General features: G+C 39.4%; 1 protein-coding gene across 4 annotated transcripts; it reads left to right on the forward strand.

The window, feature by feature from the left end:
• Positions 1-8724: 8724 nt before the first annotated feature.
• Positions 8725-15628, forward strand: creb3l3a (cAMP responsive element binding protein 3-like 3a). Of its 4 annotated transcripts, none has more exons than XM_044043317.1 (10): positions 8725-8956; positions 9510-9626; positions 9780-10035; positions 10586-10710; positions 11069-11182; positions 11271-11377; positions 12872-12940; positions 13105-13189; positions 13935-14028; positions 14863-15628. In XM_044043317.1, the coding sequence occupies exons 1-10, from the start codon at positions 8936-8938 to the stop codon at positions 15177-15179; spliced, it is 1305 nt and encodes a 434-aa protein (XP_043899252.1). In that variant the 5' UTR covers positions 8725-8935; the 3' UTR covers positions 15180-15628. The 4 variants fall into 4 exon arrangements, with proteins under 4 accessions (XP_043899252.1, XP_043899253.1, XP_043899254.1 ...); XM_044043318.1 differs by having other exon boundaries at positions 11072-11182; XM_044043319.1 differs by having other exon boundaries at positions 8726-8956; positions 9783-10035.
• The last annotated feature ends 3789 nt before the right edge of the window (positions 15629-19417 follow it).

A 19417-nucleotide genomic window follows, 5' to 3' on the forward strand; every position in this document is an offset into this window, starting at 1 on the left:
GATGCCCAAACATTCCTGTTCCATTGATATAAATCCCCTCAGCTTGCGCTGATTTCACCTGAGGCGGTGACAGCGTCTCACAAGATTGTTTGAAGCTTTGGAAAACTTTTCAAAGCTTTTTCCTTTGCACGGGCACGGCTCAAAACCTCGATAGTAACACAACGTGTCATGTTAGGAAAAAGAAACAAAGTAGGTTAACAAATTAGAGGCGAAATGAAGTCAAGCTTGTGATGCAAATAACCACTAGAGGATCACTCTGTCTATTCTGTCTGCCTGTCTGTCTACGGTATCAGGGGGTTATTGAAACCATTATAAAATCATTTTTAAAATCATTCTACATTCTGACATTGTGACATTAACTGACTCCAAATCTGGGTCTTTTTCTTTGATCAGATCTGGATGTTGATATACATGACATACTCACAGTTGTTTTATGCCACCAGGCATTACTGTGGGCAATAACAGCTGTTTACACATCGTTGGCTCCAAGAGTGTTCCCTATCAATATATCTATACATAAATAAATGGAAATTTCATCTTCTTTTTAGTTTTGACACACCAGCTCTTATTAAAAATACAGTTATCTTTCCAGATTGCTCTGTTCACAGTGGCAGTTGCTGGTCTTTGAAACAGGGGAAGCTCATTTCAGGCCCAGTTAATCATACATAAATTCATAATACATAAAAATTGTGAAAACGAACAACAAGAACAAGGAAACGCTGGAATAGTATTTTTGTACAAACGAGTATGGTGTATGTCGCCGGGCAAATAACACACAGCGACCAGTTATTTCTCTACAGACAGACAGGCAGAAAAGGCTCCACTGTCGTGTACAACACAGTATATATTTGAGGGAGAGGAAGAGGATAAGAGGAAGCTGAGCTCCCCTTGCTGTCTTAGAGCAATCACCACTGTCTCTTCATCAGTGATTTGTTTACTTCAAGTCGAGCTAATCCATTTTTTTTTTGTGACAGAGTGTGAACAGATTGTGTAACCGAGTCAAACACACATCACTCTGAAGTGATTTGAAAGAAGCAGAAAAGCAGACAGAGGTAGACAGAGCGAAAATAAGTGGTGAAGGCTTCTAGGGATTTAAGTGTCGTTTGAACTTCACATGATTGACGATCAGAAATAACTTGGATAAATTACTGTTAAATTCATTTGGTACCTGGCCATACGGAGAGGTTTTGGGGTTGGCAGTAGTTTGCATGCGAGAGACAAAGTTATTCTTGGGGGAAAAAAGTGCTTTGAAGGGATCCGTGTGTAGGTATGGTGGCATTTAAGGGTAAAGCTGCATATTGCAACCAGCTGAATAACTTCAAATTGCAAAATAAACAAACAAAAACAAAAACAAAATAAAAACCTGGCGATACAAAATGACAGACACGGTAACAAAAACTCACCCTTTCTTGATTTTTGTGATACAAAACTAATAAATACATCATTTTCAATGTTGTATTTGATTTGTGTTGATAGACAAAGAATAAATTCCAGACCCTGGACCTTTAAAGAAACTTCACACAGGACTTTGAATGATAACTTCAGTGAACCATTAATCCATTATTTATCTGAACAGTTTATCATGTGGGTCACGCTGTTGGGAAAATATCCCGGCTCATACTGGCACTATTTTGAGTATACGATCTCACTAAATCTGCATCACTTCTGATAATGGGAGGAAAATATGGTACTTGTAGGAAAAGGCAGAAACAGGTGATTACATTTTGATTTTTCTGACCCATTTAGACACAGGAATCAGATGTGTCGCTTCAGTTTGTCGTCCTAGATCAGATTTATTCAATATGTGACCATGCAACATGAGTGAGAACATCATAATCCATGTGGCTTTTTGCCTATATGCATATATAGAAGCTGCAATCGCTTCTATGACACATGAGATTTTCTGATATCGTTGATGATGCAGTGAGTGCACGCGTGCCACTTCAGATGACAGTTATATCCACATGAGTCAGAGCTAAGAGACTTGGTAAACGCATGCAAACTGCCAAATCTGATCTGTGTCGGAATTTAATAGGATTTGACAAATGTGGCTGAACAAACTGTAACCTTTGGTTGTTGGTTTTTTGCACGTTACATGTTGGCTTCAGTCTTTTACCCCTTGCATGAGTCCTGACTCTTGTCTCCAGTGTCTTTTAGCCTGAGAACTGCTCATGTGTGTCCACGCTGCCTTGAAAGCTTCTCTATTCAACAAAATGCATTAGACAGCTGAGCTATCACTTTCTTCCCACCTAGTGGTTATTTCTTCTCTCACAAAGTGATGTCTGCTTTATAGTGATCATTCCAGTGAGTGCTCTCCTTTTAGTTTGTGATGATTTTTAAGAAAAATGATTCTCTCAGTCTGGATTATTTGGTTAGCGAACTTTGTCATTGTGCTTTTGTGGCTAAGATTCATTAATATTGCAGTCCATCACAATTAAGTTGTCATTTAATTCCCAGATCACGCACTTGCTAATTTATTGAAACACAAATCAAATCAATCCCATTCAAGCAGTCACACGTATTGCAATGTAATCATTGATGTATTATTGTTGTGTCTAATTAGTTCTGCCATAGAAATGTATTTTATTGGAATACTTGAAGGATCTTCTATCTAAATTGTCTTTATGAAAAAGGTGACATCACCCAGATCAGGGTTATTCACACAGTCGTGATGATGACCACAACTCACAAGGGATTCTATGGAAATGAGCCAGTTGTCTCATAGCTGCTTTGACATGTTAATAGTCTCTTGAAATCAGACCCTGAGTGCTACTTTGTGTTCATGGTAGATAGATTATTTTCCACTTCTGTGGTGTATACGGCTAAAAAGAATTCCCTCTCCTCTTTACTCAACTCAAAAAAAGCCTTAAGATATCCAACTGTGTTTAAGGTGACAAATAAGATATGGTAATACATAAAAAAAAAACACTTAAACTGAGCTTAAGACAGCTAAGGTTTTTGATCTAAATTTACATTCTAATAAAGAGACAAACAGACAGTTGTCATTGTCGTGAGTCCTTCTGTAGATGCTAAATTAAACTTGTGAGTTTATTGAAAAGAAAAGACAAATATACAAAAACGATGTTACTGTCTAATTTAAAAATATAAAATAAAGGGGAACTGTAATCATAGTGTGTCATGACTCAGCTGGGACTCAAGCATCTCCTGATCATCCGCACATAATCTGCTCATTCTCTTCACCGTGGCTGCACAACACCTGGGATTCATCGCTCCATTGTCAGCTGTTTAACCTCAGCAGTAGCTCGACTTGGCCTTTGTGAAAAGCTTTTTGTCTTAAAAGATATTCTTATTCCGTGTCTCTGTACCACACAAACTCCTGTCTCCCTGCTTGCACCTGTCACCAAAGCCTTTACTACCTCGACAGCAAAACTTCATGTTCATCATCCGGACGGCATGCTTGAATCTTTGTCAGTAGAAAGTAACTCACTTTATTGTTTGCTTCTGTGTTCTGTATAGCGCAAAAAAATCATTGTGACTTTGACCACAAATTATTACTTTGTGTGAGCTAAATATTAATTTATGGGTTGTTTTGTATACATCTACGTGTGACCTGCAATGTGGAGTCAACAATGAAATCTTAGCTTGGCCTCAAAGTCTCCTCTAGCCTGGTAGTGCTGCCCACCTCACTGAGGTTTGCAAGGACGATGGCGCCTGACCCGGGCAGGCTGAGGAGGGCGACAACTGGAAATAGGGCGACAGGCAGAGCGGATCCTTGGAGTTGAAGGGCGAGAGCTGAGGGCTGCGCTACACGGATCAAAAGAAGGAAAAAAACAACAGCTGACACGGATCGAAGTGGTGGGTGATCGATTAAAGATCAGACGGAGAGAGACAAAGAGAGAGGGACACACACAGAGAGAGATGGAGAGAGTTGTCCTGCTTTGACAGTATGATGGAGTATGATGTGGAGAAGATGTGAGAAGATGTCACACTGACTCTGCCAGGTCTGCAGCTGCTCACAAGAGCATGTCCCGGTACTTACTAAGGTAAGATGTTGTCTCTGCTTGGCTGTGGGCAGTCTTTGGGGGATTTTTCAGAGGGCTGTGGTGCCGGAAGTGACGTACTACTAGCTGAACAATATGGCAGTCGACACCTTTACCATGACATTGTTTTACTTGTTATGTGGCCATCTTGGCCCTAACCCTAACTTCACTTCTTCTCCATGCCTAACCTTAAACCTCGGGCTGCTCTTTTCCCCCCGAAATTGAGTTGTTTCTTGTACATGATATACTTAAAATCCTCCATTGTAGTGAAAACTTTGACTTTTCATTGCCAGCCATGTTGACAAGTCTTACCGCGTGACCGTCGTTCCCAGGGTGCACCAGTCCCTGGGTACGACATTACGTCACTTCCGGCACCACAGCCCTCGGAAAACATGCACATGCACCATTTATAACGAGACATGTCTGTAAACTACATTTAAATGCAGATTACTTACGGTCTGTTTAATGTATGGCTTGTTTATTTCATGTTTTATGTTTTTGCAAAATGATTTTATGTGATTCCTATCTTCTATTTCTTTATGTGAGACAGGTGGGGCGGGCCGCCACTGGAGGGAAACTAGTTTTGTTCTAGTTCAGACTCTGTTTACAGCCGGGCCTGTGATTGAAGACTGAAGACAAGTTTCCACCAAGAGTGGTTTGGCATATTATGCAGTTCTATCCTGGCTCTCAATATTCTGCTAAAATAACTATCATAACAATGATTCCTTGCAATACAATGGTCCTATATTATTTTGTGTTATGTCTGGTGCTCTGTAATTCAGTGTCTGGCTCCGGTAAGTAAATCATGTCTGTGTCCTGAGGTTGAACCTCGTTTCCTAAACACATTCTAACACTAAACTGCATTCTCAATTGCTTTGTATTAGAGGTAACATTATGCACTTACATGTCAACAGATGTGTTTTAAAGGAATACTTCACCGATTTGTATTTAGCTTTGTATCAATAGGGGTAGTATTTTTGAAAAATTGTGCTTCCCAACCTCAGTTTACCCTGAGTCGAGAAATATCTTCATTCTTTTTTTTTGTTGTTGCTATGTGCCCACCAGTGACACTTGGTGTCTAGTAATACAAAGCTGAATGCAAATCAGTTTGTGGCACTTATGGTGTAAATGAGGGTGATGATAAATGTGGTTAGCGTAGGTAGGTTTAAAAAAGTCATGGTTTTTCCCTCACTAAAATGTTTTGAGAAAAACATACTGTAACGTCCTGATAGGTCCACAACAATCTGCAACAGTATAGTTGTCACTGATACGGATTTGTCCAAATGTTATCTGGCATGTTCTTCCCATGCGTGTGTGCGTTTTCTCAGGGTTCTCCGGCTTCCTCTGGAGAAACTGGACACTCTAAATTGACCGTAGGTGTGAGTGAATGGTTGTTTGTCTCTATATGTGGTCCTGGTATGGACTAGTGAACTGTCCAGGGTGTACCCCGCCTATCACCCTATGCCCCCCATGAGCTTCATGTTGAGGATAAAGCAGTAGAAGATGGATGGAAATGTTACCGGATAGAAATGCAGTTTAAATGAGCGGGTTTGTTCACAACCTGTATACACTTGACTCGTCATTAGTCAGTCTCAGCTGTCCATCATGATGTCTCACTCTATTTTATGACATCATTGACTGATGAAAGCTAAAATGATCTGTAAAGTTTAACACTTGAATATCCATTAGTGTGATAAAAATGCCAAAATGTCAGAGACCATGCCATCTTTGAAACACTTTAATTTTACATACCGTTGAAAAACTGTGGTACAATTCAAGTATTACATTCATGTATGTTTTTATATTAAACCCTGCTATGGATAGATTAAATTCTAATCAAGAAGAAAATCACCCGGGTGGCCTTGCGGTGCATTAGCTCCCACTAGAATAATATTTACTGAAATGATTGGCAGTTGGCCTTCAGCATCTGTAAATCTGAAAGCTGTGTTGTTTTCAGAGGTCATTAACGTTGCCTGTTGCAGCTTCCATCTCAGACTTTGTTGTCATCTGACCCTCATTTTGTTTCCTGGAATATGAAAGACAGCACGGTGTAGTCCTGAAATGGTGAATTAATAATTCAATGTAAAATGTCATATCAACTCATCATGACACAGGCTGTCCACCTCACTACATCCATTATGCACTTTCAGGTGATAAGATGTTAATCTCTGCAAGAGTAGCAGCCATCCATGTCCCTTGAGAATAGGTGAAGGCCGATGTTTCCATAAGAGTAAGCCAAGTGCATTACTGTTACCTTTAAGCACATTTAAATGATCATTTCACATGCTGTCAGGCAGACGACCTTTCAGTGTGAAGGCGTCTCCCCCACGAGGCACAAGCAGATACATGCTTATGGCGTTTCTGTGTCTCAGTCCAGCCACCACCTACGTTAACAAAAAGTCTTCTGTTCTAATTTCCTTTTTTAAATTATTCATGCAGGAAACCTGAGAGATGTACTTCAGTTTTACTAACTCACTCTCTGTAAACACTCTCTTGGACACAAACACACTCTTGTTAGAACATTGCAGTGACTGCTACACCACTAACAGAAGCCTCAAAAAGTAGGTTCTGCCTCAATACGACAGGTCTTTGGTCCCCAACCCTAAGATTATAAAGGACATCTGCCTCTATCTAATAATACTGTTGATAACACAGATGAGTTTGAAGTAATTACACATGATTTATTACTGCAGATTTTTTGCTGTTAAGTTAAAGAGCTTGTTGAATCATCATTGCAGGGCTGTTGCCCTTTGAAACCTTTCTGTGATAGATAGCAAAGCAATAATGCTGATGCAATTCTTCTTTTATGAAAACCCAGCAGGCAAGTCCTGGCTAGACACGGTAACTGCGATATGTTAGCCGACAGCTAACCTATCATCCCTTCAAATGTCAGTGGACAGATGACATTGATGCTCTATTTAAAGGCCTACTGTGCGGTACACGCTGCCATCCACAGTCACTGATTCACCTGCTCAACTCTCCTCATCCTCCCAGCTACTATGGTGGTTCTGAGTTTAACACAGGACGATCAGTTGCTATTTGAGAAGAATCTCTCCACTGCACATTTTTTTACAGTGAAACATTAATTGTGACAAAATGTGGTGGTGAGCGTTAGATGAGAAGCTCTGCACGATTGCCGCGTCTGTACAGACAGTTTGTACTGTAGATAAAAATCAGTTTTATGGCTTAGCGTAAAGACAATAAACAGCTATTCTGTCTGAACGTTAAGACTCAATTAAAAGTCAATTTCCGTGAAGCCCATTACTTCAATATATAATCAATATATTATATTTTGCAGTATAGATTTGCAGGTAGAGTGATTTTTGTTCATTTTTAAGAGGGCCTGGTTACCTATTTTCCCAGTGTGTCCAAGATGCCAAGACAATACAATAGCTTCACATTTATAGGCTCTCAAGTGATATAAATCTTATCACGTAACTTCTTCGTCTCAATATTTTCAAGCCTTGGATACTGGTTCAACACTTTCTGTTTCTTTCTCTCAGGTGAACAGGACACTTACTTAAGTCTCAGCAGAGACATTCAGTGTGTTCTTCTCGTTCTGTGACCCTTGTGCCTCAAGGTTTGGTGTGTTTTGCATCCAGACAGTCTGGCCACAGTGACCTCTGGTGTCAATAAGGCATTTTCACACAGAACATTGCCATTTAATGGATGTTTTATCAATAAATCCTTATAGATTAGGGTGCACAATATTCTCAGTAGAGCAGCAGCTTGTGAAATACTCATACCAGCCCAACTGGCACCAACAACCTTCAACCCAACCTCACGTTCAAAGTCACATTAGATCATTTTTCAGCCCCATTCTGATCCTCGATTTAAATGTCAGCAGGTCACATGACAAAATATATTAAGTTCCTCTCATGTGATTGGCTGCTTAGCTATTTGCTTCAATAACCAATTGAACAGGTGTGACTAATGAAGCTGCTGATGAGTGTTTTCTCAGTTTCAACAAGGTCTGTAGCTGAAGTGGCCATAAATCTTGCCAATTAACACTGGGTACAACCTACTACTATATGTCGAACTAGAATAACATTGGAGTTATTAAACTTGCAGATTCTCAGGCTGACCAGCAGGCAGGCAGAGAAATGCTAGAAAAAACAGAAGTATTCGATGGTCAAACTGCATGTGAGAATGAACTGATAACTGGACTGGAAGCACGGATACCAAATACTCAAGGGAGGTAAGTGAGACTTTGACACAAATGAAATACAGTGCATCTGGCCAGAAAGACAATCTCAAAAGTTGGAAATAAGAGACACAAAAAGCACATAACAAAAGGTCTGAGTGTCATAACTTATTTTGTTTAAAAGCTCCACAAATAGTTTATTTAATCGTCACGCCAGCATACGAAATAATTGTTTATTCCCTTTCACAAACAACTACAAGCAACTGGATTCCCAGTCAGTAGAGGTGCAGCACATACCTAGAATATAAGGGCGTGTTATAATGTCACCCAATATACTTTATCTCAAATCAGATATCTTACAATATCATAGAGAGAAGAGATGAATAATGACAAAGAACTGTCCCAGCTGATTTACTATGCTCTGAATGTATGCTAAAGGTCAGAGCTAACCACACGTCAATATGCTCTCCAAAAAAAGGAAACAACAGACTTTGGCCTTTCTGATGTTTTTCTCGTCATCCGTCTCAAGATATAGCAACATGTGAAGTTCCTTAGTTGCGTATTCATCTCTACCTATCAGATCATATCTCCTCATAGCCAATAGGCCCACAGCAAGTCAGTTGGCTGGGTGTGTTGAGTTGGAGTTTAAACTTTGGACCCGTGAAGAAGAGCTGAGAGATACCGTGGAGACTTTCAGGAACAAAGACAAAGCTACTACATAACAAGGCGATTTGGATATTTTGGTTGGATCTTTGGACATCTCTCTGCTGCGCCCAACAAAAAGAGACTTATGGAGAACTGCCCAGATCAGGTAAATATCTAAATATTGCCTTTTCATTACATCATAGTTGTCCCATTGTGGGTTACTGGGGCATGCTCAGTTCAGGCTTCAGGGAGGAAATCAAAACCTACATCTGATTATTAAATCTAACTTCAGATAAATGACAGACCGTTGATTCAGGATGATGATGACAGTGTTTAGGTAGGTACAGTAAGTTTGCTGGTTGGTGTAGGTCCAGTTTTATACATTTGAACATGAGGAAAAGTGAAGAAATCCTTTTTCAACGTTAGAAGTAACAAAACCCACCAGCAAATGCATGTCGATGGGGGCACAGAAGCACAAATACATAGGAACAAACTCAAACACAGACGCCGTTTAGAAGAAGGGCTACCAAAGTCTTTATGTTGTGCCTAAAAGGAGACAGTGTAGAGTACATACACATAGATTGGTCCTTATCTATATTTTACAGTACAGTGCGTCCAGGCAGGATCATCATGACCTGTTACCCATAAAAGTGAAGTCATCAAGAGTAGGCATAAATATCCCAATGTGTTGTCTTTTAAATGTAATGCTCTCATTTCAGGGTTGTGGAGACATCGAGCTGCTCCACTGGCTGTTTGATCAAAATGATGGAATTCTTTGTCAGGAAGCGCCAGAACACCATAGCAACCATCACAGCTGGACAATGCAGGAACAAAATGTCAGTCTCTGACAATGGGATCTCTAATGGCACTCCATACATGTTCATCTGTTTGTTGTGTAGTCTGCCCTTGGCGTTTAAGTGTACTACATTGTCTGCTTTCAAAAGTAATTTCCATTTCCTGCCATCTTATAATTAAGCTATTTCTTCCAGCAGATGCTGCAGCCATCTGAACAGGCAGATGACGACTTTCTCAATGCGCTTCTGAGAGGAAATGATTCTGTGTCAGTGTCAGGGTCCCCGCTCTGGTCCCCATCTCCAAGTGATAGTGGGATCAGCGAGGACCCTCCCTCAGACCACATGGACAGCCCTCAGCGCCCTGAGAGCCCCCCGGGGGACACTCAGTACTTCAGTCAGAGGCTGCAAACAAAGGCAAGCCTGGAAGCAGCCAACGTCTCCATTGACCTCAGTGAGTCACAAATACACTCAAGGAAAAATGTTCAAAGAGGTGCAATGTTAATTTACTGCCAAGGAACAGTAACAAAAACAATAGCATAGATTTTTGTTCTATCAGCTTCAATCACATTGTAGTGTAGTCTCGGGCGGAGGTCCAGATGTATGCTAAATAAAGCCACACACGCATTGACGACACAGCGTCAGAGGATTTGACACGGACAGCTGTTGCAAGAAATCACATTATGTACTGTACATACATACATGTGTCCACTGAGGATAAAGAGGAAAATAAATAAATAAATAAAAACTAACTCATTTGTTTCCAGTAACCCCAATTTTAAAAATCACCTCACTATCTATTGGCTACATTTCTGCACATAAAGATCCTGGCATCACAGCGGATACAACAAGATCTCATATGTTATTTGAGATAAAACTACACTTGTTGAGGTACTGAGCAGAATAGTTGGTATTTGAGGCTTTGAATGTCATGTCTAAATCTTTTTTATTAGTATTGTTGAGTACACAATCCAAACAATCCCACTGTGTCTGTGTGGATACAGATCCTGCATTCCTGATGGGCAGAACAAGGGTTACACAATATCCTCCAGATGTGGGTAGACCACAGCTGTCCTCTGACTTCCCTCTAACTGTTAAAGACCTGCTTCTGTCTGGAACACAGGAACTGGTGAGTTTACGTGTCGTGGCTGCGTGTTTGCGTTAGATAAAATGTGACAGATCTGTTTTTCTTTTCAAAGTTTGCCGCATGCTCAGATGTCAGCACACTGCTCATATTCCCAGTTTCATCAGATGAACAAGAGAGTGGCAGAAAGCAACTTAGGTCTCTTTGCTATAATTGCTTTGAGGTAGCCATGAAATGAGAGTGATGAAGATGGTCTGATAGGCTGCTCTCATTTAACCACATCCTGTGAAGCTCCACAAAGTGAGGGAGAGAGTGGGGGTGCCTGCGTGTGTGTGTGTCGTGGAATAAACTCAATTAAACTGCAATGGTGATGTTCTCATTATTAGTATTCATATCTCACCAGCAGCCCCCACAGCCATCCCAACAGTCCATTCAAGAGCTGATTCTCAATGAGGATGAGAAGAAGCTGTTAGCAAAGGAGGGGGTCACTCTGCCCGGCCAGTTACCTCTCACCAAGGTACGCAATTACAAACGTAACCAGAAAAACACTTAAAAAAAATAATATATATATAAATAAATATATCGCCTACAATCTTGTTAATCAGTACGAAGAAAGGATTCTGAAGAAAATACGCCGGAAGATTCGTAACAAGCAGTCTGCCCAGGAGAGCAGGAAGAAGAAGAAGGAATATATCGATGGATTGGAGAGCAGGTGAGAACCCTCATTTAAATATGTAAGATTGACAAATCAAATTATGATGGTTTTTGCACATTAATTACAAATTCAATATGCTTCCATTACTGAAAAGTTTTTTTTTAAACTGATGGTGCCCTCAAGGTGGCCTCTGGTTACATGTATTCACCATATAATGACATTCTGATGGGCCACACATGTGATAGAACTGATTCTGTGGTGATTGTCTGTACGAGTCCTCAAGGACAATCGAGATCAATTCTCCAAATCCACATGCTGTCACGACGACGACAAAAAAAAAAAAAACACAAGAAAAACATAAGCACTTATGACTAGCACCTCATAGTTTGGCTTATTTGAAGCACTTACCTACTTCTAGCTCTTGTTTGTACCCAAATGTTGAAATGCTTTAGATTAAAGCATCTGCCAAATGACAATGTAATGTAAGGGGAAGTGTATGGGTTGGACGCTATGTGACAGTAAAGGGTTTTAGCTCAATGCTATAAATATTGCATTAAACCACTTCTTAGGTGACAGAGATACATTTATAATTACAATAATATCATGTATGAGAATAAGGGACTTAAGTAAGTATATATAACTCTAGGTGAAGACATTTTTTTTAATTAGGTCAAGGTTTGAACTTCTTTACTACACAGTGTATTTTCTATATGCTATCACTCGAGATGTAAAAATCATGTCACGGCTTTGTTTTGAACTGTTTCGACTCTATTTTCTTCCTTCTATCTGCACTGCAAATGCCGCAATTTCTTTGTCACAGTACGACCTGAGCCCAACAGAATGCTAACCATTTTTGAGGCATTCTGACCCCAGTCCACAGTGTTTGATTTACCCTGTCCTTCACATGCGGCTGTATACAATGATCAAAATGGTTGCTCTCAATACGAGCATATGGAATAAAAACCTGATGTGGGGTGACACACATACTCAACACAATCTGCACTTGATTCAAATTGTATTTGTCTGAGAGCAGGTTTTGAGTGGGCTTTGTTGGATCCCCAAAGGCTCAAAGAATCCATGCTTTATCAATTCTTTAGCAGTATTTTACCGAATTATTGAACCGTCACAAACAAAAACAAACAGACACCGAGTCAGGAGATCTTCAGGAGAGACAGGAGAAAAGCTGACCTTTTAATATTTAATGTTTGTAAATACAAAGACTGAAATCCTCTTATTTAAAGGGGGAAAAAACAGTGTACATCCAGAACCCAAAGGTTTGCTACAAACACTGTAAAAATAACACTATTATTACGCACTTCTTCACTTATATGTTTATACAGTATAGGTAGACTGTTCCCCACTCAAATGACACTATAAATGTGGTTGGACTTCAATCAAACATTCAATCGTTGCCAATAATTTATTCAGGTCCTAATTATTTTTTCGCAACAATAATTGTTTTTTTTTTTTTTTAAAGAAAAGAAAGCAAGCAGAATAATTATATTTCTGTTAGTGACACATTTAATTTCATCTTTGCTTTATCTTCTCCAGGATGGCTGCCTGCAATGCACACAACCAGGAGCTGCAGAGGAAAGTGTCACAGCTGGAGAAGTGCAACATGTGAGTAATATTAAAAAATTTCTCTTCCACTTTGAGTTTTCTGTCATTTTCTGGGATCATTCTTTTTTCCACCGTCTTTTTGCCCTCTTGTTCCCTCAGCCCCTTGTTAATCCACTTACTTGTCTTCTGATTATTCTGTCTTTCTTCGACTTTGCTCCCCTCAGGTCACTAATGGAACAGCTGCACAGGCTACAGGCTCTGTTCATGAATACATCTAACAAGCCAGCCCAGACTGGAACATGTGTACTGGTATGTGCATCATCTATGTATGAGTGCACGTGTGTGTGTGTGTGTGTGTGTGTGTGTACTTGTATTTTTTTGGACATTTTCTGGCATAAAAACTAACCTTGTCATGACCAGTAGTCCTCATGGAGAACAAAACCTGGTCCTAATGAGGCAGAACCTCAATTCTGGAAAAACTGGTTAAGTTTAGGGCAAAGATTGTATTGATGTTAGGTTAAGGTTATAGGGTTAGGCTTTGGTTAGGCTGTCCAAATAAACTGCCCCCAGACCGTCCATGTTGTTTTTAAATCACACTCTTAGTCAAACAGGTGGATTATCCACTGAAGGCCAATCAAAATTATTTTATGTTTGCAATGGACAAGACATTTCACTGGAAACAAAGAGCCCCAGGCTTCATACTGAGAATTGGACTGATCGTGTATTTCCTTTCATTGCTGCAGTGGAAGAAATAGCATGACCCGAAGCTACGTGAGTGGAGAAGAAGAACTTTAAAAATTAAATTCCTAATCTATGAATAATAATAAGTCTCAGCTCAGTCACAGAATATTTTTCCACAGCAGGACTACTGCAGTCTGAAAGCATATTCAGTGGTGATGCCCTCTGCATAACCACTAGACATACCAAAGCCCAACACTTTGGTTTTCAAATACTAACTTTATTTGACTTGAATCTTATGTGTAGTACAATTGTCTGCATATTGTTGTCTGCATATATTACTTTTTCTAATTTATTTTTCATATCTCTTTCTTAGGTGTTTGTGCTGTCGCTCTCCCTAATCTTGTTCCCCAGTATTAAGCCTTTCGCTGACACCAAGGTCAGCCAAGGAGACTTCAGTCCAGTCAGAAGTGAGTAAACTTCAGCAGCAAATAGACTCCTGCGCTCGCCTGTCAGCTAATCCAGAGCCTCTCTGTCACAGCTGAGGAGCTTGTAAGAAGTGCAGTCTCTAACAGGAGCTGGAGAGGCTCACAGCTCTAGTGCCTCCCAGACTGCTGAGGATTTGGCTGCAACCTTTTACAAGATCACATCCAGTGCACAGAGAATCCCATGTATTATTACAGTTATTAAGCTAATGCTCAGCTTTGATGAAATACCATTAATTATCATAGCAAGATGGGGATTTGTACAGCAGCAAGAAGTCATTTGTTACTTCAAACATCTTAACAGCTGTGGGCCATCAAATGATTCAGCATTCTCCAAGTACTACAGGATTAGACCACACGTCTAAGACAAGGTCGCAAGTCATTAGATCACAAGTTCTCACACTTTTTATACCAAGAACCACCTGAGAAAATAGTGAGCTCTCGAAGTAACCCCATTATCGCCAACATTAAAATACATCAACATATTAACAGTGAGGATTTCTTTTTACCCAAAGTAAAAGCTTCATTTAATATTTTGTTCTCATTCAGGTGCACATACAGATACACACACACATGTTGACAGCAGATGCATCTATACAGTCATACTTGTGTATTTGAATAAAAAACAAACAATTGCAATCATATGGGGTCACTTGAGTCACATCCAGGAAGCAGGATGGATGTTTATCAGTTCTGAATGGAGTTGTAAAAACACGTAATCAGAAAAAAACGCTTGGCTTGTCTTGTCGTTAGGATGACTGTGATTTTGTTTGCTTATTGAAACGTTTTTCTCCCACAATTGTTTTTCTTCTCGCACAGTTCAATCGAGGTCTCTGCAGAACCTCCAGGCTTCTCGTGTGCTGCATGTCACCGAGGCCCCGTTCTCCACTGAGGATGAATCAGAACCTCTTCACCGGCATTTCCCAGGAGACCAGGGACTGGAAGATATTACTGCACTAATGGGAAAACTGGGAGTGAACCAAGAGCGGTCCAGTTTGGAAACAACGTCTCTGAATAGCAGTGAGATGGAGAGACTTGGTCATTTCCATGTAGACCCCATTACTGGTCACGTAGCCACAGTGACCTTGGATCCCCACCACTCTGCCAAGCTGCGACCACATGCTGACGATATGTAAGACAGAGAAATAATCCTCTCATGAATTTCTCAAATGTCCTCCTTCCTATGGTAGACACAGAAAGGGGAAATTAGATTTTAATCATTCATGTTTTGCCTTTAATGTACTGTATTTGTGCCTTTGCTTTTTTTCTTTGTGATATTATTTTATATATGTGTATGAATTTCAATTTTGCTCTGTCAAGATGAACTGCATCATTTGCTTCCCTGGCTTTATAATTAATGAAATGCTAGTGTAAATTAATGTGCTTAAGACTGTCTAAGCTGAGTAACTAGAGCTGAGATGATGTATACAGGTTTGAGTGAATCATTTGTAAAATGTTTTTTTGCCCTGTAAGATCCCCCAGTGTCTCTGAATACTCCTGTACAGGAGACACTGGCTCAGCTCTCCAGTTAAAAGGTCAGCAAATAATTAATTTGAACAGTGTCAAATAAAAGATGTCAACATAAGATTGGAGGGATCAGAAACACTGTGGTATTTTCTCTCTGAGGTTTAGAACACTTAAGAATCTATGAAAGACGACACATCAGGGGCTGCAGAGCTGTGATGTCATATCAAGATGTGATCCAAAGTGCGATTCATCTATTAACATTTATGGTCTGACTTCGCGTTGACATTTTCTGGGATTGGCCAGACTTCACAGGCAGGGCCCGAAAATTAACATCTGAGATTAAATGAGCCTGTGTGGAAACACATTGGTCCTTTTTTGGAAAAGACTGATCAAATCTTTTTTGCAGAAACAGACTTTCAAATCTGCAGCTTTAAATGTATTTATAAGATCTTTTAATAAGATCATTTCATATTGTCCACAGATTCTAAACCATAGCTTCTCTGACTCTTTAATGAGGCAAATACATTAAAGTATGAGCTGTCAGGCACCGTTGGGCTGTCGCCAACCTAATGAGCTTAAACTATGTTTTTTTTCCCATGAGGAAACTGAGAAACGTCAAGTCAACGTCGGATCACTTTGTGGACATTTCAGGGTCCTGAAGGATTGAGTTTATAAACATGTCTCATGTTGAGATTTTAGTCCACCCATCAGTCCATTTTTCTGCTTTTCTGAGGTCGGGTCACAGTGGCACCAGGTTAAGCAGGGTTTTCCAGAAATCCCCCTCCACAGCGAGTCTTTACAGTGCCTATAGGGATTCCCAGGACAGAAGGAATATGGAATTTCTCCAGTGTGTTATGGGTCTAACCCCACGGTCCCCTCCCAGCTTGGCATGTCCAGTAAACCTCCAGAGAAATGTGCCCAAGAAGAAACCTGAGCAGATGACTGAAGCTTCCAGTGTAGTAAATTGTGCCACAGAAAAATCTCTTCTTGAAGGTCAAGTTAGCCCCCACACCTCACCTTACCCCTCTACCTCATCAAGAATGGAGACACCCTTTACATCAGCTGGTATATATAATCAAATTATAAAGAAAGAAAATGTTACATACCTTCTATAAACACAGGTTAAGTTTCTCTATCCTCCACCTGTCCCGCTTTCTACTCCATGTGATTTGGTCTTGCTTTCTTTAATCAGGGTAAAAGTCTCTTGACCTTAACACATTCCTTTGATTAGCTTAGTCTCTTTGGAGCAGAGTGACCTCTAAACTTGAATCAGCTCCCGCTGAGTTCGGTCAGTCATGAGGACCTGATAGGAAGACTGAGTGAATCAATGAAAGTCCTCAACTTGTGTCTTTTTTGATCTACAAATTGGCCGCTTGATCCTGATCTAGATCGCCTTACAGTGTTACCAAGCACCTCCAAACTTTCCTGTTAACAAAAGTGTCTTTCCAATTTCAGAAAAACAGAGAAGGTAGAGAACGGCCTGAGAGCTCATGCTTGAATTACAATTTCACACCTTAGCTTTCCACATGTAAACTGGATGTTTCGTTCGGACACTATTTTGCTTTTACTAAGTAATAAAAAGAAAATATCCACAATACACATATATTTCTTGGATTTACTACCCTGTATCAGTGCTATCAGTGTATCATGTATTACAGTCAATAAATGATATAATATGTATCATTTACATTTAACCAGAAACAAAAAAAACAATTGAGTATTTATCTCTCTGTTCTGGAAATGCATGTCGTGGTAATTTACCCCTACATCGTAATTGTCAACCTTTCTATTAACCTTCAGTTAATACGTCAAGTAGTAGTGAAATATAATGAGTATGTCAACAGGATAAGACCCTGTTTTAAAACATATTACTGTATATCACTTAGTGAATTAACCTTCATAGGCAAACATATTTCATAAAACTGATAATAAATGCAGCTTCAGTTGTGCCAATATCATCTGTCTGAATCAGCCCAGAGAATACAACTAACCTCAGTCAGAAGGTCTTTATGAAACACTGTTACTGGTAAAAATCTAAGTAGAATGTCGTTTGTTTGTTTGTTTGTTTGTTTTTTAAATCCTAATTATTTTCCCCATTACAAATTATTCATACATAGGATGACGAGTTTACACCAGTTTTTTTGTGAGGATATATTGCTGCACATGAGTGACTCGTTTGTGTACAAGAATGAATGATGGATGGATGTATATAAAGTCCCAATAATAGTGCAGAAGTCACAAACTAGAGCATTTTCTTTTCTTTTTGTTCATAAAAACTTTCACAATTTCACAAATTCAATCCCATTTCAAACATTTTATTACTTTTTGCTCAGGTGTGTTTATATAGTTGGTGAAAATAAAACTTTTTGCCTAGGTTGTGGTAAAAAAGAAGCATATAAGACACTCTATATTGCACATCTTATAGCCTCTACTGTATGTTTAAACACAGTAATGTAAAACAACAGCTGAAATGCTCTGAGTTTTAAGCTTACTTTTGTTTTTACTTGCTGTCCCTGTCTTTTGCCAGTTGTCTGTGTCATCTGTCCTATCAGCTATCAGAGCAAATAAAGCTCCTCTGTCACTTGCCTATCAGTTGTGATGTGGCATGTGTCTGGTTAATTATTCCCTGTATGATCCTGGATGAACAACACTTGCCTTAAGCTTTTCATTATTGCGTCTTAAGGAATCCCCTCCTCTTTGTGTTATGGGTGTGGTCAACAATCATCTCCATAGTCTATAATATGATAACATTACAGCACTAATAAAACAAAAACAAAATGTTAAAAAATACAAGTGAAATCATATTGTTTGTGATATTGAGGTCGGATTTAGCTGCAAAGTTTCACTTTGTTGCTTCACATGTGTTGATCTCCCTGCAGAATGACTGCAGCCCTGTCGTGTGCAGATAATCAGGGCAAAGGGCAAACGACTCTAGACAGACAATTTGTGCAATTTGTGGGCTCATTTAAATCCATTTGGCTGATGAACCATTAGTTAAATTAGTTGAATCAAAATCATTGCAAATGAGTCAGTTGTTTCGAGTAAATGACGAGAGTGGGTCTTAAAAATGCCATTTGTTCACTGAATACATTTTAATGTGTCAGAAATGATATGGCCCTCATTATCATTGTTGATAAACAGCTGCTAATCTGCATTAGTTTTGTTAAAATCACTGCGGTGCTTTTAGTAAATTGTATAAACAGACTGGTGTTGGACTGGTGTTCAGTTTGAAGTTGTCAAAGTAATTGTCTATAAAAACAGGGATTCAAGGGTGAACAAAGGTGACCACAAAACAAAATAACTATTGCCCAAAGGAGCATTTCTCCCTGTCTCTTCACTTAATAGAAACTGTTTTTTTTGTTTTTTTTAATCATTACTTGATGCAAGTCAAATCAACCCTGATTTGTCGCATATAAATACAACAATTAGCTGCTTCACACAAGCTCATACTGGACTGGATGGAGGAAATGAAAATAAATAGTGAAGGCACATGCTGTCTGAAAATGGCTCGAAGTCACTACAATTATTTCTGCCTCTGATCAGCACATGTCAGAACTGTAGGCAGCGTGAGGACTGTAAAATATTAACAGAGCAGACAACTCGCTGTGAGTAGGAAGCATTTTAAATCAGCTTTGGATCCAGCCAACCTTGTTAGGACACTTGGCAGTTCAGGAGTAATGAGTAATTGGTACATGCTTAACAAGGTTCTCTGACATAAGAATTATTTATTTATGCATATTAAGTATCTGAAGTATTTGTTTTTTTGTTTTTTTGTTTTTTTTTAACTTTGCTCTGCACTTTCAGGGATTTGGAGCCATAATGAAATGCTAATCCAAATGGGCTTACTGATTAAATTCTGTTTTTTTCTTTGTGTTTGTTGGTTTGTTTATTTTTTTTTACTATTTGC

Source organism: Solea senegalensis, linkage group LG14, assembly GCF_019176455.1.
Source record: "Solea senegalensis isolate Sse05_10M linkage group LG14, IFAPA_SoseM_1, whole genome shotgun sequence".
Lineage (NCBI taxonomy): Eukaryota > Metazoa > Chordata > Actinopteri > Pleuronectiformes > Soleidae > Solea > Solea senegalensis.